Below are 21,847 nucleotides of genomic sequence, written 5' to 3'. Positions count from 1 at the left end.
ATAGGCTCCAATACAAATCTGCCGACATATTTCTCAGAAAATCCAGAAGGTACACGTTTTGTAAACTTCGACAGGAGCCGTATTTTTTACCGGACAGACATAAATGACACCTCCCTGCGTTCGGTAGAGTCTTGGGTCTCGAACAAACAGCGTATTTTTTAGATAGCTGTTATAGTTTTGCGCTGAATGTCATTTGTTTGAGGTGTGGATTCTGTGTAACTCGCTGTCCTGTGTCTGCCCTTTGCAGCAGCTCGTTAATGAGCACAGGTGTGTCGTTGCCGTGGTTACTCGCACTCACATGCTGCAGTATCTCTGTCTGTGACTCACAGCTGCTCCTATGACCTGATTAGTGGAGTCACATGACGCAGCTATGCTTTCTGTCAACAGACCAATATGATAAAGACACTAGCCCCTCCTCCCCCCTCCACCCTGACCTCTACTCACTGTTAATCACTCAGTCAGTCTGTCTGTCTATTTCTCCTCCTCTCTCTCTCTCTCTCTATCTCATCCTCACCACCTCTCCCTTCCTCACCCTCCCTCCCTCTATCTACACCCCCCCACCCCACCCAGTCCAATAATTACAAAATAAAAGCCCCATAGAGGGAATTTTTACTGTAATGTTTGTGATGAGGCCTATTAATTAAAAACTTCTTAGTTTGAATAACAAACATTCTGTCTCCCAACCCCCCCTCACCCAATTCCATCATTACAAAATAAAAGCCTCAATGATTATCTGTACCTTAACCATGAAGCTCAGAATGAAGCGGTTTCGTTGAAATACGTATTGCTCATTCAAATACTACTACAACCACTACGAATATTACTAGTACTTCTAGTACTACAACTGATACTTCTACTACCATACTACTAGTATTTCTACTGCTATTAATACTACAACTAATACTAATGTTATTACAAATACTAATATGGCTAATAGTATCAGTATTCCAGCTGTTTCTACTGCTATTGATACTAAACCGACTTCTACTGCTAGTACTACTAATACCACAATTACAACTATAACTAATACTACTACTAATATTACTACAAACAATTTTTAAACCTCTTTTTATTCATCTCAGCTTTTGTTATTTCTGTTATTTTTAAAATTAATTTAAGCTCCTGCAACTTCTGTTTTGTTTTGCAATATTTCACATTTATTTCAGCTGTTTATTTCTGCTTTTTCAGCAAATCTATTGAAATTCCTTTCAGCTTTTCCCATTTCTGTATTTTCAGCAATTTCAAATTCATTTCAGCTTTTCTAATATCTGTAATTTCAGCAAATGTATTGAAATTCCCTTTCTGTAATTTCAGCATTTTTTTGAAGTTCATTTCAGCTTTTTGCATTCTGACGCATTTTCAGCAGGAAATGCATTTTCTAGTTGCATGAGATTCAGCTCATTGTATTAGTTTTCTACTGAGCGAGGCCAGGATCCCCTTACAGATCATTTCAATCAAATCCAATTGTGCAGTGTAACCCCTGCTTTGGGCCACGTAGCTGAATTTAAGATGAAACAATATCAGTAGTTTTTTACAGTATCACCAATACTGAACATCTACTTTACTCTGGTGTGCTTGTTTGCATATGTGATGTTTTTTCAAGCTGTGTCAGGGGACAGCCTGCTGACTAATTCCTCATACAAAGAGGTCAAAAGCGGGGTCGCTGGGCGTGATGTATTACCCCAGAAGTGAGGAATACGAAGACAGTGGTTCAAAAATGCAGTTCAGAGAGAAAGAGAGAGAGAGAAAAGACGGAGAGGGATGTTTCAAAGAAATAAGCTGGTCCTGCAAAATGATGTACCAGAGATGCTTCTCATCTCCTCAAATTCTGCTCAAAATGTAGCTTGCGTCCTTTCAATCAAGGCTAATACACCCGTTTTCACACTTGTGCAAAACCCAAATGATACAACTTGTAATCTTGGGTTTCTGGCCATGTTGCTGGTTGAGCCCTTCTCTTCTTGAGAAGAATGGTCCCCTGCCAGCTGCTTTGACAACACCAAAGGTGTCGCAGGATAAATCAGGAGTCATCACGTGATGGTTCAATGGTTCAATAAAATGAACCGTTGCCCAATTCAATGCACCCTCTGTTTTTTACTGCATCATCCTTATTGGCCGGTGCAACTAGCAGCTAACAGTGTGCAATGTTGGCCCACTTCAAATGCATCTTCAGGATCAGGAAACATTTATTAGCCAAAATATGTCAAACATACAAGGAATTTGTCTTGGCGGTTAGTGCGCGACAGTAGACAGACAAGACAACAGTGCACAAGTAATAAAATAAAGTGGAATGAAATGCTAATGCAATGGGTTAGTAGAATAAGGCTAAGGCTATGGGTTAGTATAAAACAAGGGAATAAAGTTAAAAAAAAAAAAAATATTAAAAAGTTAAAAAGAAAAATATTTAGCATAAAGTGCACTAACGAACAAGTAACAGACAAGAGACAAAGTGACAAGTGACAAAGTGATGAATTGCAGTTAAAGTGGCATGTGCAGTATGAGGGGGAGTGACCGGTGGAGTGTTATAGTCAGGCAGTGGGGGACCGGGCTCTGTTGATTTGCCCGACTGCCGACGGGAAGAAACTGTTCGTGTGGCGGGAGGTCGTAGTCCTGATGGACCTCAGCCTCCTGCCAGATGGAAGGGGCACAAACAGTTTTTGTCCGGGGTGGGAGGGGTCGGCCGCGATCTTTTTAGCTCGCTTCAGAGACCTGGAAGCGAACAGGTCCTGCAGGGATGGCAGATTGCAGCCGATCACCCTCTCTGCAGAGCGGATGACACGCTGCAGCCTGCCCTTGTCCTTGGCTGTGGCTGCAGCGTACCAGACGGTGATGGAGGAGCAGAGGATGGACTCGATGATGGCCGTGTAGAAGTGGACCATCATCGTCTTTGGCAGGTTGAGTTTCTTCAGCTGCCTCAGGAAGAACAACCTCTGCTGAGCCTTCTTGGTGATGGAGCTGATGTTCAGCTCCCACTTGAGGTCCTGGGTGATGATGGAGCCCAGGAAACGGAAGGAATCCACAATAGTGACGGGGGAGTCACACAGGGTGATGGGGGAGGGTGGGGCTCTGTTCCGCCGGAAATCCACAACCATCTCCACTGTCTTTAGAGCGTTGAGCTCCAGGTTGTTCTGGCTGCACCACGACACCAGATGGTCAGACTCCCACATGTAGGCGGACTCGTCCCCACCAGAGATTAGTCCAATGAGGGTGGTGTCATCCGCAAACTTCAGGAGCTTGACGGACTGGTGGCTGGAGGTGCAGCTGTTGGTGTACAGGGAGAAGAGCAGAGGGGAGAGAACGCAGCCTTGGGGGGAACCGGTGCTGATGGTCCGAGAGGCTGAGACATGTTTCCCCAGCTTCACGTGCTGCTTCCTGTCAGACAGGAAGTCTGTGATCCACTTGCAGGTGGAGTCGGGCACGTGCAGCTGGGAGAGTTTGTCCTGCAGCAGAGACGGGATGATAGTGTTGAAAGCAGAGCTGAAGTCCACAAACAGGATCCTGGCGTAGGTTCCTGGGGAGTCCAGATGCTGGAGGATGTAGTGGAGGGCCATGTTGACAGCATCGTCCACAGACCTGTTGGCTCTGTAGGCGAACTGCAGGGGGTCCAGGAGGGGGTCGGTGAGGGACTTCAGGTGGGTCAGGAGTAGCCGTTCAAAAGACTTCATGACTACAGAGGTCAGGGCGACGGGCCTGTAGTCATTGAGTCCTGTGATCCTGGGCTTCTTGGGGACAGGGATGATGGTGGAGGCCTTGAAGCAGGCTGGTATGTGGCATGTCTCCAGGGAGGTGTTGAAGATGTCAGTGAACACCGGAGACAGCTGGTCAGCACAATGCTTCAGGGAGTGAGGGGAAACGGAGTCCGGACCGGCTGCCTTACGGGGATTTAGTCTTCTAAAGAGCCGGTTAACGTCTCTCTCCAGAATAGAGAGGGTCGTTGCTGGTGGGGGAGGGGAAGGTGATATAGATGAAGAGGCGTGAGCACCTGATGGGCTGGGGGAGGGAGGGGAGGGTGACTGCAGCAGGTTGGTGGAGCTGTGGGGGATGGGATCAGGACATTGTCTTTCAAATCTGCAGTAGAACTCATTGAGCTCGTCTGCCAGGCGGAGGTCATTCATGGAGTGGGGGTTTTTTGGCTTGTAGTTGGTGAGGTGTTTGAGGCCTCTCCAGACCGAAGCAGAGTCACTTGCTGAGAACTGTTGTAGGAGTTTCTCAGAGTACAGTCGTTTAGCATCTCTCACCGCCTTGCTAAACTTGGACTGATAAACTATGGATGTCTTTTAAATCTCTTACAGTCTCAGTGATTGCGTGGTGTTTTATGTTTTTTCTGCTGTCTATTTTTCCGACTCTACCTGCCATCTTGTTTTTTTCTCCCTGCAAAGGAAGATCAATGTGTCTGACTGAACACTAGGGTCCATTGCTAAACGGAGGGCTGCCAGACATTGATGATCCATTGATGATCCGCAGTCTAGTCACTCATTCTCAGTTAGGCCTGTGCTGGAAGATATCATCGTTGGCCTGCTTAGGCTGATCAATGACATAATCTGCTTAAGTCCTGACCCACACGATTTGCTCTCTTTGTCTATGTCATTAACTTTTTCTACTCTTATCGGTAGCTCGTGCTCAGGATCTTACCATTTGGTCTAAGCATTACAGAACCCCCCCCAAAAAAAGAAGCTCAGTAAAGAATTGGCCTCTAAAACAAAGCATCTGTTTGACAGTTAGAACGTTCCACTATGGGTAATGGTTCAATGGTTGTTATTAAATCATCATAAAACATGATGTAGTGCTTTAAGAACTGCTGCATCATCCCTTGGACTGATCATTTCTTTTCATTTCTTTTTCCCTGAACCCTCTGTCCGTCTTTAGCTAAGGTCAAGTCAAAGTGTGCCCCGGCGTTCTTTGCCTGCACCAACGGCGTCCATTGCATCATCGGACGCTTCCGCTGTAACGGCTTCAGCGACTGTCCTGACGGAAGTGACGAGGAGAACTGCAGTGAGTCCCAACAGGATCAATGTGGTCTAATCATGCTGTGGTTCATGATGTGCTCGTAATGCTTTATACTACAGCTGCTTCGTACCGGTGGTTTTGGGTATTGACCATGCAACTATTCCCATACAATCTGCCACAGCAGTATTGCTCTATGAACAATGTCCCTCTAAATCCTGCATTTAGAACAGATAATAATCATGCTGACAGTATGGGTGGGAAATAGAAAAGTAGCAAATTCTATTCCATTTGCAATAAAGTTCGAGTCGTCTTCACGGGTTTGTATCACTTGTAACTTCCCAGTCTGCGCCTTTTGTTTCTAGCTCTGCCTTTTAGATTATAACACATATTGAATCGAAAGGACGGAGGGAGACCAGGGTCCAGGTATGGAATGTGTTCTCGCGCATATTACTTTTATCCTTACACGGCCCCCATCCCTGCTTCGCCCATTGGGGAGCGTGCATCCCGCCGATCGCTCACCATTGTCGAAGGTGGCGCTCCCTCGCCTGCAGGATCTTCTCAGAAGATAAATCTGAATCATTTCACAGCAGCTAAAGACCAGAACGTAAAAAAGGAAGGGATAGTCAGGGTAATGTGGGTTTTCTTATCAGTTTGATTTTTAGCGATTTAGCGAGCCCCCAGATCAAATGATTTACTACTGTAACTCACCCACAGTTGCTCGTGTTTCTCTGGTAACTCTTTGAACTCCTCGCTGTAACCCTGCTGTAACTAACACCTGGCCCTTGACCTCTACCCCGTCCCAACCACAGCTGGTAACCCGTTGGTGTGCTTGGAGGCTCGCTTCAAGTGTCGAAATGGCCACTGTGTAGACCGCAGCTTCCTGTGTAACGGCCAGGACAACTGCCGGGACAACAGCGACGAAGAGCGCTGCCTGACTACTGCAGGTAAGCCATTAACTCGATGTTTGGAGTAGCCATGTGTGCGGAAAAAAAGGATGGGGGGTGGAACATCTGTTCAGGCATTGAGAAGCAGACACGCGAGAAGGACAATGACGACAGAGGACAGCAGAGCAGAGATGTTCCCGATCTCCCTGATAACTCACACGTTCCAACCTGCCTTCGTTGAGGTTTCGGTTGGTCGACATTTCGGCCAAACTGAAATCGCAGAAGCCAGCGAGAGGCGGTACAACAGTGAGAAACTGAGCATGTTGAACTGCTGCTAAGGCCACGGCCAGAACATGTTAAGGAGGATATTTTGAATTATCAGGGAATGCTTATTAGATTTAAAAGTTCAACAGGTCTAAAGAACACAATGCCAAGAATCAGGCAAAAGTAGAGTATGTCTCTGATGAGAAAAATACAAGAACATGAAACAGTTTTACTTCATGTATTACACATTCATGTATGATATGAAAAAATGTGTGCCAGGACACTGTTTCACTTCATAGAGAGCTAGTTTCAGACAGGTAAAGGCATTTTAACAATACATACATATTTGCAAAGAATTAATTAATTTAGAGTTTGTTTACTTCATAATTCCAGATGGAGGGAATATATTGCGGCACAAAAACTGACAATTGTTGTATTCATGTCAGTGTTTACAAAGTCTCTTTGATAAAGCACAGGTTTTGCAGGTGTGCAGCACATAATGAATCCCCTTTCCCTGCCACATGTAGTGCTATTACACCAGAAAGGTTACGTTGATGATCTTTCATGCAGAATTTTGAATATAGTGTAAAAAAACCCTGAAAAAAAACCTAGTTAGATACGTTTTCTTTCACATTTAATGGGGGACGTCTTGAAATTAGACACATATATATTAACAGCAACACAAGCATGAGCAATTAGAGCAAGTTGAGTCCGGGTTGTAACCTCTGGCATGTTTATCTGTTTTGACAACCCGAGTGTGTGGGATTTATGTATAATCAGGTCATAACTGTTAGAAAAATTGGGAGGACCTTTGTAGAAGATTTCAGAGTAAGTGAATGCTTGAAGATTTACAGCTTTTCTGTTAAACCGGATAAAACGATGACAGGGGAGTTGGAAGATTCTGCCACTCAATATGTCACCTGACGATATTTCTGAAAACATAAAGATACGGAAGATCCACTGACAGAATATTTGCTGCTGTAAACATTTCTCTCTGTGCCCGTTTGACACACTCAAACACACCACTGCACCGTCGGTGTAACGCTGTGATACTGAGGTCCGCTTCAGCTGTGCTTCCACTGGCAGATATCACACATGATGTCTGCCAACAATCCAGATGTGCATATGAACCCCAGCAGTCAAGCGTGGGCCTTGCTTTGCCTTGTGTTTTTTCTTTTGTTCTAGAAAGCCTTGTCCTACCTTATTCTTCTGTGACGCTGTTGATAAACAGATCAGATGTATTATTACCCCCCAACCATATTAGGAAAGCTGATTAAGCTATTATACTTATTTTCTTGACCTGTGTTAGTTTGCAAAGAGAGAATGAAAGAAAGAGTTCTTCCATCGTCAGTCGGCCGTCCTTCTCGCGCTCCGTTCTATGCAGAGCCACATAACGCTGAATAGAGCTGTATAGCGGAGCGGAAATATGAATCGATGTCCGTGTCCGATGAACTCCATTTCCTTATTGACAAGTGAAGAACACCAACTTCACTGCTGGCACAATGTATGTGGGGCGTTAGTTGTCACAACCGACTCAATTTAGGAACCGCGTGAACAGCTCACTGCCTGCAGGACATTCGACAAATGTTTCCTTATGTTATGCACAAAAAGAACATTCAGCAATAAGTATCTATCTTCCAGACAACATTTTAAGCAATTAGATGAATAATATCATAAAAAGGGGCTTTATTAGATATCATTTTGCATGACAACAGTTACTCTACTCCACTTCCAACAGAAACAAAGCGTTGGCCTGCTATTGTTCACTCTGCCTCTGTGAAACGTTGTGTTTGGTGCTTTTGTTATATTCCCAAATCCTTTTGTGAGCACAGTTTCTAGTTTTTTGGAGGATGTATTTGTATGTAAGGGGAGCAAATGACCCCAATGTTCTCCAGCGTGTTTGCAACTTGTGTAGCGCTGCATCAAGGGCAGTTGTTGAGAAGTTGTGAGCTCCGGGTTGTCATTACCTTCAGCTTAGTGTTTTTTTTATTTGTTTTATCATCGGCTTCTGCCCTTTGGAGGGAGTGAAGGCATCGCTGCCGTTTGACTCCAATTATTCCCTGTATGTACTCTCACTCACACACACACACACACACACACACACACACACACACACACACACACACACACACACACACACACACACACACACACACACACACATTTCCTTCGTGCTCTGACTTTGGCTCTCTTTATAAGAAGCAAGTAGAGACCTGCAGGTGACAGATAAGGCATACAATATCCGTTCCAACCCACCCAAGCACAGAATATCCTTCCTGACTTCCTCTCCTGCCCTGTAACTGCTCCTCTGTTTAACTCCTCTTCCTCCTCCTTACCAATAATGACTTGCTTCAGCGTCTCCAGATTTGGCTACTTGATTTTGAATAGTCTAGAGAGAGATCTGCGCTCACCCTGGCAGCAACAGATCACCAGATACATAACCGAGCATTTGGTTAGCCTGCCTTAGAGGGGTGGGATAATTAGATCTACTGAGGCACCACCATCCTCTCTGCTCCTTTACGCCTCCAGTGCTTTTATTTTCCTGTCAGAGGGATTTTAAAAAATTGGATAGTTACCCACAAACCGCAGCACGGAGGCATTTTTTAAATCATTTATCGTTTTCTTTGATGGGTAATTGATTTTTGAAATGAGTGCTGGCAAAGTGGCAAATAGTTCAATGTAACAGTGCACTGTTACATCTTCTTTAACTGCAGTGGTGCAAGCATCGCACGGCGAGATGGAAGAGTCGAGGATGGGGAGCCTGTAACCGATAACAGATAAAGGAATGGAAAGCCCTCCACGTATACATAATATAGTGAACCGGAAAAGGAGTCACGAGGAGCAATGAATAGCAACGGGCGGCCAGTCAGGTGATTTCGGTAAAGAGAAGAGGGGGAGGTAAGCGATTAGCCGAGAAGGATGAAAAGGGACGAGAGCATCCGTCTCAAGAAGAGCCTCCGAGGCCGAGCAGTGGAGCTCCGGAGACGGAAATCACACGAATGCAAGTTTGGCAAAGCTGAGCTCATTGCTGCCCCTGGTTCCGCGCTGCAGCGAATTGTCGTTGAAACGACGCCGCGGGGCTCACAGATGCTGAGGGAACCCTTGCTGAGAACAAGAGATACTGCATATCCAAAGAAGCATGTGCATGAGCGCATGACCGCACACACACACACACACACACACACACACACACTCAGAGGCACATCTGACAAGCGATTGTTCTGCATATTTAATTCCAAAATATAACTGCTTGACTTGAGGAAACTTGCTTAAGGTCACAGGACTGATGCGGCTCAGTGTGAATCTGACCAGCACGGAAGTTGCACTCATCATTGTACCTCATTGTGCATTAATTAATACAATTAGACAGTAGTAGTAGTTGGGGAAGAGAATGTGATCGGGATTGATTCTCCTTAATCTCAAACAATCTTCACCTGGGTCTTTTTCTTACCGTTTGAGTAGAGCGAGGGGAGGTTTAGGTAGTGTGAAGGAAGAGATGGAGGACTAGGGGATGGTTGGATGCCATCAAAAGCTCACCAATGACTGTGTGAAGCTGTGACAACAACAATCTCCAATCCTGCTTGAAGTTTTACAATGTTCTGTAGCTTTCAACATCACACAAGTACGCTACTTTCTCTGCTTCCGCTCTTCTAGACTCTAGATATATACTTTATTATCAGGATCACAATGTGTTGCCCACGTATGCATACATGCCTGAGCATACACGGAGTGCACAAACAGTCAAATTCCATGTACACACGCTCCAATGCACACTGGACAGTGTGCAGATTTTGGAAGTATAACAGCCATCACAGATTCTGTTGAAGTTGGTGACCCCATCAGATTAATCATTGGCCTCGAGGTCCTCAGAGCACTGTCCGTCAGAGAGAGGTTTTGGGCAGCAAGCTGACTCGCAGTGTCAAAACATGGCAGGCAACATCACCCTTGACTCTGATTGATTTGATGAAAATTTCCATACGCACTAAATAATGTACAAGATCTGCCAAAATGAGAGATGGCAAATACATTTTTTGTGAAACATGACTGTGTGTATTTAAAGTAAGTTGAAGCCAGGTTATTCTGTACATTTTTAAAAGCCTGTCGGTGAGAATTACTGGTTTCAAAGAAATTGTCAATGGAACTACATTCATATCACCATAAACTCCCTCGCCACATAACCGCGACCGCTCTCTATTCACCGACAGTGCAAAGAAATAGTTTTAACCTTAATGTATGGAAGAAGTCCAAATCCTTCATTTCAAACGCCAGGGATGCCCCACTCCCCCAGAGAGTAATCTGCAGCTTTCCATTTGTAAATAAATCCTCCTATTCGAAACGATCATTATAAAAAAACATTTAACAACAATATCAGTAAAATGACTACTGGTGTAAAACAAGGAGCATAAGGTTTGTACAGATGGAAAGAGAAGGATGAGGTGAGGGTGTTTTTTCCACATCGTTACTTTGGGGGGTCTGTGTTGATGCCATATTTCTCTTTGTGTAAGAACTGCTTGATAGATGGCACTGCACCTACCAATTTGCATGAGCACTATGTATTCAACACACCCCTCTTCGCAGCCCTGCCATTTACAGGGCCAATAAACACCGGTATTTCAGACGGGGCTGCATATACAGAGAATGTCTGCTGACAGCCAGCCGTAACTCCTGCTACTCCATTAACGCCGCCAGTCCGCCGGGCACCGAGATGTATTGTCAGTCTGATATAGAAAGAATAAAGAATGTCACAGTGATTAAAAGTCTTTCAGCGTGTATTTACGTTTTATATCTGTAGGGGCCATTATGTGTTGTTGTTGGCAAAGTATATTTTGTTTGTTAGACTGTATTTATATTGACACTTTGGACACTAGGTGGCAGTGATTAGGTGCACCTGGGTGTACATAAGGGACGTAGGTGACAGGAAGCGAGGGCACAGGTAGGGGAGCACCAGACAGTTCTCACCAGACCACGGAGACAGACCATCATCAATAGGAGCATGTTCAACCGGTATGTTCATCTGTTTATACAATTGCCTGCAATAAATTACAAACCTCAACCACAATCATCGCTGGAAAATCTTTTGTGTATCTGCGTCGAAGCATCACTCCCACCTGTGCCTGATGGCAAAGAACAACAACAAGCCAGCTAAAGGGGCAGCAAACCTAAGATTGCCATTACAATATCCTTTTAGCTAATAGTTTCTCGCACGGCCACGTCCTCCCCCAATGATGGCTGCCCAAACAAATCAGGTGCTCTATATTTAAATAACGAGTTAACCCTGTTTTGGTTTTCGTGGACGAGACGTGTGTGACGCTGAGACGGTGGTCTGTTCGTTGCCGTCGTCACTGGCCACTCAGAATGAGAGAGAAAGGTGTAGGAGGAAGCGTGAGACGTGTAAAGGAATATAATGGCAGCAGACCGAGGTGTCGGAGCGGGACGTAATAGTGGCAGTTTATCAGCCAATGCACAGACAGAAGACACAAATAGGGGGAGGCTGCACATGTCGTCGCCCATGGATCTGAACTCTGGAACAGTTTGAGGCTTTTGTTAGTCGGAAGCTAATGTCCACAAAGCAGCGCTATGGGCTGTAGAATAGAATACATCCCCCCCCCCCTTTTTTCATGTTTCATTTGTAGTCATCGAATCCCTCCCCCTTATTCCTTCCCACTCGCCAAGTCTGTCTGTTGCTGCGTGGGTGAGGCAGATGATCGTTTCCCATCACATCGGTCCAGAGTCTGTGCTGGTTTAGTCCACGATGGTTACGCCTGAATAATTGCACTCGTTCACAATACGCCAGCAATTTAAAAAAAGTTGTGCCTGGCTACTCTGACTCGTGCAAACTCCAATGATGCTCACAAGGCCTTTATAGGTCTCCAACAATATTGTGTTGATGAAAGACCAAGCGTTGTTGAGGCTGCACCAATACTGCTATTGACTCCTCATTAGTCACCCTGCTAAAGTACTCAATAGCTGTGACGTACTACCAAGTGTTGAGTTTAATAATGAAGCCCTTAATCGGTTCAGCGTTCAGGAAGACAAACCTAAAAGTAAAATGTAATCCTTTGTTGTTTTTGTAGTTTGCGCAAAAGGGGAAAAATGCTGTTTTTGAATTTTTAAATCGCATTAAGTTAAACATGTATAGAGAAAAGTGGTGCACTGAATATAATTCCCTATGATAGCTTTGATGAATGTTGGACAAATTGTGAAAAATTACTTCCAAGGAATGGTTATGTGCCCAGAGCTCAATTAAATTTCCATCCACATACCCTACTGTCTTTCCTTAAGGCATGTCCAATGCTGCCATGCATAAGCAGCACAGTCGCTCTACAGCGTTGCAACTCTAGTCTGCCTCCCAGTATTGAAGGAAGACTAATGTAATGAAGGTAATAACAGAAGCTGAACTTTAAATGTAAAAACGTGACAAATCGACACGGGTGCATCTAATCCAAATAATCGGCTCCATAAATTCCCCTCTTTCAGCCTCCTGCTTAATGGGTGACACATTGCAAGGGCTTTGGATGACTGAGCGCTTCCTCCCGTCTCATTGCTCAATGCAGCTTTAAATTTTCACGCATGATTTCTTCATTATAACCTGACGGCAACTAATTCAGTATTAAAGATTGAAAAGAGGCGGCATGATCCCCACAAAAGCACCAAAATGGGACGCAGCCATTGTGAGCAACCTGATGGACGCTCTTGAGTGACACATTAGGTGTCTCTCGCTAATGGGCCGGCGTAATTTTCTGCAAATGCTTTTTTCCGGCCAACACTGTGAGCGTGCACTCACACTCACCCACTTCATGTGTCTGATCACTTCTTCATCTCTTACTCCCTTCCACTCTCTATAACTAACAAAACTCCGTCATTGACTGACTCTGTACCTGTTCGTCGCAATATTCATCTCTCCCTCCTCGCTGGCATCCTCTGTTCTATCAGCTCTCCCTTCAACTGATTCCTTCTCACTCTTGCATCCGAACGCTGCTGCAGAGACTCTCCTCTCAACTCTTTCCTCCTCTCTAGACTCTCTCTGCTCTCTTACGACACGACGGACTGGCAAATCCCCTCCGGCTCCGTGGCTGTCTCAACCGGTCCGTGCCATGAGAGCCACCATGCGAGCGTCGGAAAGGAGATGGCGTAAATATAAACGACCCGACGACCTGCTTAAATTTCAATTTCTCCTCTCCTCGTTTTCTGCTTCTATCTCTGCTGCCAAAAGCTCTTTCTACCAATCCAGAATTGAATCTTCATTTTCTAACCCCAAAAAACTCTTCTCGATCTTCTCCAATCTCCTCGAACCCCCTACCCCTCCTCCCCCCTCCACCCTTCTTCCAGGAGACTTTGTCAACCACTTCACCAAGAAAATAGCTGACATACGCTCCTCCTTCTCAAACCCACCTCCTACTTCTCGCGTCGCACCGACCTCACCTCTTTCGCCCTCACTTTCCTCTTTCATCGCCCTCTCTCCTAACCAAATTCTTACCCTAGTAACCTCTGCCCGTCCGACCACCTGCCCTCTTGACCCCATTCGATCACATCTTCAACAATCTATCGCACCTGACCTTCTTCCGTTCCTCACCTGTCTCATCAACAACGCTCTGTTATCTGGCTGTTTTCCCAATTCTCTGAAGGAGGCAAGAGTCAACCCCCTCCTGAAGAAACCTACCCTCAACCCTTTTGAAGAAAACAACTACAGACCGGTCTCTCTTCTTCCCTTTTTGTCCAAAACCCATGAACGTGCTATCTTTAATCAACTCTCCTCTTATCTCCACTGTAACAACCTCCTTGACCCCCACCAGTCAGGTTTCAAGGCAGGCCACTCCACAGAGACTGCTCTCCTTGCTGTCTCAGAGCAACTCCACACTGCTAGAGCCGCCTCTCTCTCCTCTGTCCTCATCCTTCTGCACCTCTCTGCTGCATTGGACACGGTCAACCACGAGATCCTTATTTCCTCCCTTCAGGAACTTGGTGTCACAGGCTCTGCTCTCTCCCTTCTTTCGTCCTACCTCAACGGCCGCACCTACCGGGTAACCTGGCGAGGATCTGTGTCGGAACCTTGTCCTCTTACTACTGGAGTTCCTCAGGGTTCCGTGCGGGGTCCCCTCCTGTTCTCGCTTTACATCAACTCTCTTGGCGCTGTCATTCGCTCGCATGGCTTCTCTTACCACAGCTATGAAGATGACACCCAACTAATTCTCTCCTTCCCTCACTCGGACACCCAGGTGGCGGCTCGGATCTCTGCCTGTCTAACTGACATCTCTCAGTGTATGTCCCCCCACCATCTGAAAATCAACCCCCGACAAGACTGAACTACTTCTCTTTCCCGGAAAAGATTCGCTTACCCAGGATCTGACAGTCAACTTTGGAAACTCCGTACTAACGGCCACTTTGACCGCCAAGAACCTCGGCGTCACACTCGACAGCCAACTCTCCCTGACTCCCAACATCACCGCAACAACGCGATCCTGTAGATACACGCTCTACAACATCAGGAGAATACGTCCCCTTCTCACTCAGAAGGCAGCGCAGGTACTGATTCAGGCTCTTGTCATCTCCCGCCTGGACTACTGCAACTCCCTCCTGGCTGGTCTCCCTGCCACCGCCATTCAACCTCTGCAGCTCATTCAGAATGCAGCAGCTCGACTGGTCTTCAACCTTCCGAAATTCTCCCACACTACTCCACTCCTCCGCTCTCTTCACTGGCTACCGGTGGCCGCCCGCATCCAGTTCAAAACATTGGTGCTCACGTACCATGCTGTGAATGGATCGGGTCCAGCTTACATCCAGGACATGGTGAAACCCTACATCCCAACCCGCACTCTCCGCTCTGCATCTGCAAAACTACTCGTCCCTCCCTCACTGAGAGCAAAACACTCGACTAGATCTCGACTCTTCACTGTCCTTGCGCCGAAATGGTGGAACGAGTTCTCTGAAGACATCAGGACCGCAGAGAGCCTTCACATCTTCCGCCGCAAACTAAAGACACACCTCTTCAGACTCTATCTCGACTAAAGACTAACAAATTGTAGCACTTAAATTGTACTTGTAACGTCACTCATCTATAGCAAATTGTAAATTGGCTTATTTGAGGAAATTGCACTTTCTTGTTTCTTGTTCTCCTGAGTTTGTACCCTATGGTTGAATGCACTTATTGTACGTCGCTTTGGATAAAAGCGTCCGCTAAATGACATGTAATGTAATGTAATGAAGACAGGCACTGAGTGGAGAAACGGATTATAGGGTACGCAGGAAATACAGGGTCTGCAGAGACGGAGGTGATCACGCAGAAACCTTCGAAATGGAGGGGGGGGCAGGGAGCAAAAGTCAGAGCAACACTCAGAGGAGCACGTGCAACAGGAGACGGCGGAGTGAGCGATCGGGACGGGCTGATGGATGTAGGGTGGGAATGAAGCAAAGCGCAGCAGACACGGGAAGAGAGAAGGCGCGGATGAAAAGCACCAAATACCAAAGGGAGAGCGGGAGCGTGAGTGTAGATGTGAGAGAGCGGGCCGGTGGGATAAACTACAGGGCTCGACACCTTGAAGGAGGTCTTACTTGAAGCTCAGATATTTAAGAGAGGGGCTCAGATTAGTTCCTACATGAAACAGTGCTCATTCATGGTAATTACTGGATCCTGCCCCTTCTATCTCAACTGCTTATTGCTCTCTCTCTCTCATGTCTCTCATGCTATTCACCACCTCCTCATGCCCCACTGTCTCGTCTCATCGTTGGCCTTCTGCGCCCACCCTCAATTCCTCTTCCCTTGTTTCCTATGGCAGTCTGATGTTATTATATTCGGATGAGCAAGGCTTAAATGCAATGCCCGAGATGAAAATAACACCCTGTGTTGCTGTTGTAGGGTTTTTTTGTGTGTTTTCACCATCCCCTTGAATGCCGTCCTGATCCTTTCTCTGCCCGCCTCGCTCAGTCTCCCTCCTTGTGTTCTCATGCTTTTAAACCCACATGCATGTTGCATTTCATGTGTGGTATGAAATGCAACCACACATAAAAGCCTGTTTTGAACTGTTGAGGTGGCTCATGGAGGTTTCATGTTCACGGCCCCCTAAAGCAACTGTGTCATTTCAGCTGAAACAGTAACTTTAAAATGCTTATTCGCTCCGTGATATAAAGGATTGTTTCCACTGTCCTTACTTTCAGTCTGCCGGTAGCAGCAGAAAGGCCATTAGAACAAGCGTCGCCCAAGTGGCTGATTTAAATTCCCACTCTGTAATATCAGTCAGGTTTAAGCGCTATTCCGTCATCCCATCAGCAATAATCCTAAGGTGCTGTATTGTACTTATACGAGTTGACTGCTCTGCATTTCGTGCTACAGTAAGATTTACTGGATGGGTCAAAGTGGGACAGCTCGTGTTGTTTTATCCCAACTGGCTGTGAGACATTTAGTCCTCACAAAGAATTATTAAGCCCCTCTTTTCATTCACTTCCTCCGTGGTAAAGAGTGAGGTCTCTACTTGTGAGGACGCGCCTCGCTCTCTCGGTCCAGGGTCCCCCCCCCCCCGTGCGCCCCCCCCCCCACCTACCCCCATGCTTATTATGTAGCACTCTCATCTCCAAGAGAGGCTGCCTCCATTGAATCCCACAGAACACATTTCAGAATGAACCTGAATGCGCACCACTTTAAATTCATGCCCGTCTTCTCACTCCTTTCTCCACCACTCATCCTGCTCCACCCTCAGCCGCCTCTTTCCTCAAATTGTTTTTCCTCCCCGTCCTTTAGTTCCTCCACGGGTCTCTTTGTCTCTCCTGCCGCCAATCGTCCTCCCGTCTTCTTCCAACCTCTGTCATCATCAATTTGCTCTTCATTCTTCTCCCCTCTCCCACCCCCACCCCCACACCTCCACAGAAGCCCCGGGGAAGGACTTTGTGACACTGGACTATCGCATGCGCTACCACCCGAGCATCACCTACGCCGTCATCGGCAGTGCCGTTATCTTCGTCCTGGTGGTGGCGTTGCTGGCGCTGGTGCTCCATCACCAGAGGAAGCGGAGCGTCCTGCTGCCCAGAGGTGTAAGAGGAAGCACGCACCACCACCACCAGCCCCTGCTGCTCTCCCATCTGGTCATTTTGGACCGGGGCCACGGCCACGCCGGCGGTCCCGGTCTCTCCCCCGGGTCGCCCAGCGGGGGGGTCCAGTACAACTCAACTCCTCAAACACTGCAGCTGCTCTCTGGGAGTCTTTATCCCTCCAGACTCTCCGTGGACTCCCCTCCGTTATACGCACAAGCTGTTCTGGATGTCAGGTGAGGGCGATGAACACTCCAGCAGCTCAATGGAAGTTTATAATATGTGACCGTATCCCAAAGGCTAGCGTTGCACCGTAAGCTGCAATTAAAATAGCATGAAAGCATTAAAGCAGAAGTAGGGATGTTAAACGTCGCTGGCAGCGTCTAATTCAACGTAATCAATAATTATTCCCTTGAAGTTCATCCACATAGAATAGATAGATAGATAGATAGATAGATAGATAGATAGATAGATAGATAGATACTTTATTTATCCCTCAAGAGGGAAATTTTGGTATCACAGCAGCATGTACAGGGAAGAAAATAGAATAAAAAGATACACATTATATACAATATAATAAGAGAAATATTAAATTATTAAATTAAATTAAATAAACTGAAACAAAAGAATAACCTTCCAAAAGAGACAATAATAATAATTTGTAAAAGGAGAAGAGGAAGAGGAAAGAACAGCAACATAACAGCAGTACAGGGTTATTATTGTCATTATTTAGCCAGGGAGTTTTATTGCACTGGGCAGGAATGATCTCCTGAGTTGAAACAGCTGCCACCGTGTTTCTCAAACAATTAACCCCTTTACTCAGCTGGTTACTCATTTACTGTTATTTCATTCATTTAATTGTATAAAATGAATGATTACTAGCAGATTTGTGCAATTCTAAATTATTTAAGTTAACCAAAATTGAGTAAACATCAATTATATTAGGATTTAATCAATCAAATTTTCTCCTATTTGCTTCCCAGTAATAGTTAAGTGCATCTCAAATCTTCCAGCGTGATGCTGTTTCAAAGCCTGACATCACATTATTATCTGTTTCTTCTGTTCTTTTACCCCTAGTCGGCCTCCCTGGTTTGATCTCCCTCCTCCTCCATACATCTCCGACGCGGAGCTTTCATCAGAGGGCGAGCTCCCTCAATATGAGGGCCCACAAGACCCTTTGAGCTACACCAGAGTGCAACCCGCAGCCCCCTCCAGACCCAGAACTGAAGCCTCGGGCCCGGAGCCAAACTCCAGCTACAGGGAGGAGTCGGACCAGCTGTAGCGTCGCTCTGTCAGAAAGAGACTGAAGGACTGACGGACCAGGCTACAGGGCCACGAGGCCAGGACAGCCTGCAGAAAAGACCCGACGAAGCCACCAGGACTAAGAAACTGTCTGATAGTGTCCTTCACTGCACCAGCGCATCCTGCTGGATCAGGTGTTACCAACCCAGTGCCGCGGGCACCAGGTAGCCCGCAAGGACCATATGAGGTGCCCGCAGGCTTGTTCTAAAAATAGCACAACTAGTGAGCGGTCTGAAAAAAAAAAATTCATTTTAAAATAAATTATTCTTTTAATCACACTTGCATTTATATGTACATGAAAATGACAAGATATTTAAAATACAATAATTAAAAATATTTGTATAATACATGAAAGTTTTGATAATTTAGTCGAACTCTGACCTATTCTAGTTCAAAGGTGAGTGCGGGAACAGCAATGATGCGGAGCTGAACGCACATTCTTACCCCAAAAAACATGGCAGAAAAAAGGTAGAGAACTTTAATTTTCACAGTGAATGGGAGGAAGAATTCTTTTTTACAAGTGTGAAAGAAAACTGCGTTTGTCTCATTTGCGGAGCGACTGTGGCGACGGCAAAGCGGCACAACGTGGAGAGACACTTCGCTACACACAAAAGCTACCAAGCTAACTACCCCGCGGGAAGCGCGCTGCGGGCAGAAAAAGCCTGTGAGCTAAAGGCAGCTTTGGGAAAGCAGCAGTCTTTTTTCACAAAGCCGGCAAAGAACTCCCAAAAAGCAACCCAAGCCTCGTTTAGAGCTGCACATCTCCTGATAAAGAAGAAGAAGGCCTTTTTAGAAGGAGAAGTTTTCAAAGAAGCAATGATGATTATTGCCAACACCGTACTTAAAGACGAGAAAAATGGAACCGATTTAATCTCCACTCTCTCCGATCCAACTGGGAGCATCGACGATGACTCGACGGGTGTCAGCTACGTCCACTAACCTGGCCGAGCAGCTGGACCGGGATGTGGCACGTGCAGGTGGTTTAGCGTACAGTGCGACGAGTCCGTGGACAACAGCAGTACAGCGCAGCTGTCAGTCTTTACCCGGATGGTGTTTGAAGATTTCCCCACAAAAGAAGAACTCCTGGCACTCCTGCCCTTAAAGACAACTATGAGGGGAGTTGACGTTTACAAGGGGGTGAAGGAGTTTTTCGTACAGAAAAAGGTACCACTGGAAAAGCTAGTAGCGGTGACTACAGACGGAGCTCCTGCTATGATCGGCCGTGCAGGTTTCATCGTGCACTGTAAAGGTGACCCAGACTTCCCAAAACGTCTGCATTACCACTGCATCATTCACCAGCAGGCGTTATGTGCAAAAGTGATCGGCTTTGAGCACGTGAAGACTCCCGTTGTGAAAATCATCAACAGCATTCGCTCCAAAGCAAAACAGCACAGGATATTCAAGGTGCTATTGGAGGAGATGTCAGCAGAATATGGGGACCTGTTGCTACACACAGAAATCCGATGGCTGAGCAGAGGACGAGTTTTGCTTCGTGTCACTTTTGGGTGAAATCAAGGAGTTCATGCAGTCCAAAGGGGAAGACGTCTCGCTGCTAGAGGACACAGAGTGGACACTTGACCTTGCATTACTAACGGACATCACTGGGAAACTAAACTACTTGAACTGCGAGCTGCAAGGAATAGGTAAGACTGTTGTTGACATGATAAGCGCTTTAAATGCATTTCAAGCCAAGATGAACATTTTCTCTGTGCATTTACAGAGAAAAAAAATGCTGCACTTTCCCTCTGTGCGATCGGTGCTAAAAGACAATGCTTCTGCATCTGAGGAAATGGACAAAGTTGCAGAAAAGTACTGTCAAGTCATAAACAGACTTGGACAAGGATAGGTTTTGTGACCTTAATCAGCTTGAGCCATGTGTCTCATTCATCTCCAATCCTTTCATGAACAAGGACATAACTGACATTGCTGAGCAACTAAGTGCAACGTTCAACTTGGATGCTGCACAGGTGGAGATTGAAATTGTAACATTGCAAAATGACCTGCACCTCAAAGCCCACCAGGCTGCACCAAACTTTTGGAGCCTTGTTGACACAGAAAAGTACAGTGGTGTAAGCACAGCAGCTATGAAGGTTGCCGGCCTGTTTGGTTCAACCTATCTCTGTGAATCAGCATTTTCTGACATGAACGTCATCAAGAACAAACACAGAACCCGCCTCACACCTGCAAGACTCACTCAGAGTTGCAGTGTCAAGTTACACACCAGACTACAATACACTGGTGAACAGCATGCAATGCCAGTCTTCCCACTAACAAAGAAACAGATACCATGTGATGTCAGTTGCAAAGCTGAATCAAAAATAGGATATACTGTCTTCAATTTAATAGGGTTAGTGAAATGTAACAGATATCATTTTGTAAAAATTCAGCAGACTTTGTCATTAGTTCAACATGTGATTAGATGTATTTGAAAATATGTAAGTTGATTTTTCTTAAACATTACATAATTGATAACTTTTTCAAACAAGGTGCAATACATAGGTAATGATTTGTTAAAAGGGTTTGTCACTAGCAAGTGAAATAAAAAGATTTTTCACATGAAATGTTGTGGATTTAAATTCGGAAAATGGTGTTCAATAGAGTATTCATGAAATGTAAAAGATTATTTTGTAAAATGATTAGTGTCTTCACATAGATGAGTATCATTAATCATTAATAATATATAACTAAAGGCAAACAGAGCAACTTTGTTATTTCATGAGAGTGTATCAAAATGGGTGCCCTTAGTATGACTCAGTATCCATGAAGTAGCCCTCAGGTTCAAAAAGGTTGGTGACCCCTGTGCTGGACTGATCTTCTGCGTTGGCTCCCCCTAGTGGGGGCTCGGCTGCACATGCATCAACATTAGTTCGACATCTATGGTGTTTTCCATCGTGGGATGTTGGTTGCGTTCATAATTAGGTATAAAAATGATGTACTGTCATTTTTATGTATGTACTGTGAGAAATACGGGCTATATTTGATGATTTTCAATCATTTAGCGACATGTTGAAGCCTTGTTCTTATAAAAGTTGATTCCATGTTCGGAGTAAATATAAAGCAATTGAATGCAGTAGTGTGTTTTGATTTCTCATTTCTCAACAGTTAGAATCTTTTTTTCCAGTGTTGATGTGAACAGCGACCCGATAATATGTCTACAGTGGACTTGTAGTAAACACATAGTTACTTAGAGTTTTTTCAAAGTTATTTTGAAAGATATGAGAAATATTTCTAGATGAGAAGTGGAAGTCTTTTTTAGAAAAAAACCTACAAATTCAGCAATTCTGTATGTCATTAATGTTGAAATAATGTAGAAATGATGTGTATATCTATGTGTATATATACATATCTGTATATATATATAGTAAGTTACATCATTCCTCTGAGCAGAGATTCACGTGTCTTTTTCAGTTTGAAGACCAATTATGTTTTATGGA

General features: G+C 45.3%; 1 protein-coding gene across 1 annotated transcript in view; it reads left to right on the top strand.

Annotated features, from left to right (window-relative positions):
- Nucleotides 1–21,483, top strand: part of LOC120812263 (low-density lipoprotein receptor class A domain-containing protein 3-like) — a 79,947-nt gene extending 58,464 nt beyond the window's left edge. Inside the window, exons 3-6 of the mRNA XM_040168095.2 lie at nucleotides 4,864–4,989; nucleotides 5,754–5,888; nucleotides 16,951–17,347; nucleotides 18,189–21,483. Coding sequence (XP_040024029.1) covers nucleotides 4,864–4,989; nucleotides 5,754–5,888; nucleotides 16,951–17,347; nucleotides 18,189–18,393 — 863 coding nt within the window. The 3' untranslated portion in view covers nucleotides 18,394–21,483. The remainder of the gene's footprint in view (nucleotides 1–4,863; nucleotides 4,990–5,753; nucleotides 5,889–16,950; nucleotides 17,348–18,188) is intronic.
- Nucleotides 21,484–21,847: the final 364 nt, after the last annotated feature.

This window comes from Gasterosteus aculeatus, chromosome Y, assembly GCF_964276395.1.
Source record: "Gasterosteus aculeatus chromosome Y, fGasAcu3.hap1.1, whole genome shotgun sequence".
Lineage (NCBI taxonomy): Eukaryota > Metazoa > Chordata > Actinopteri > Perciformes > Gasterosteidae > Gasterosteus > Gasterosteus aculeatus.
Note: the sequence above shows the minus strand (reverse complement) of the source record. Positions and strands in the feature narration are given on the sequence as shown.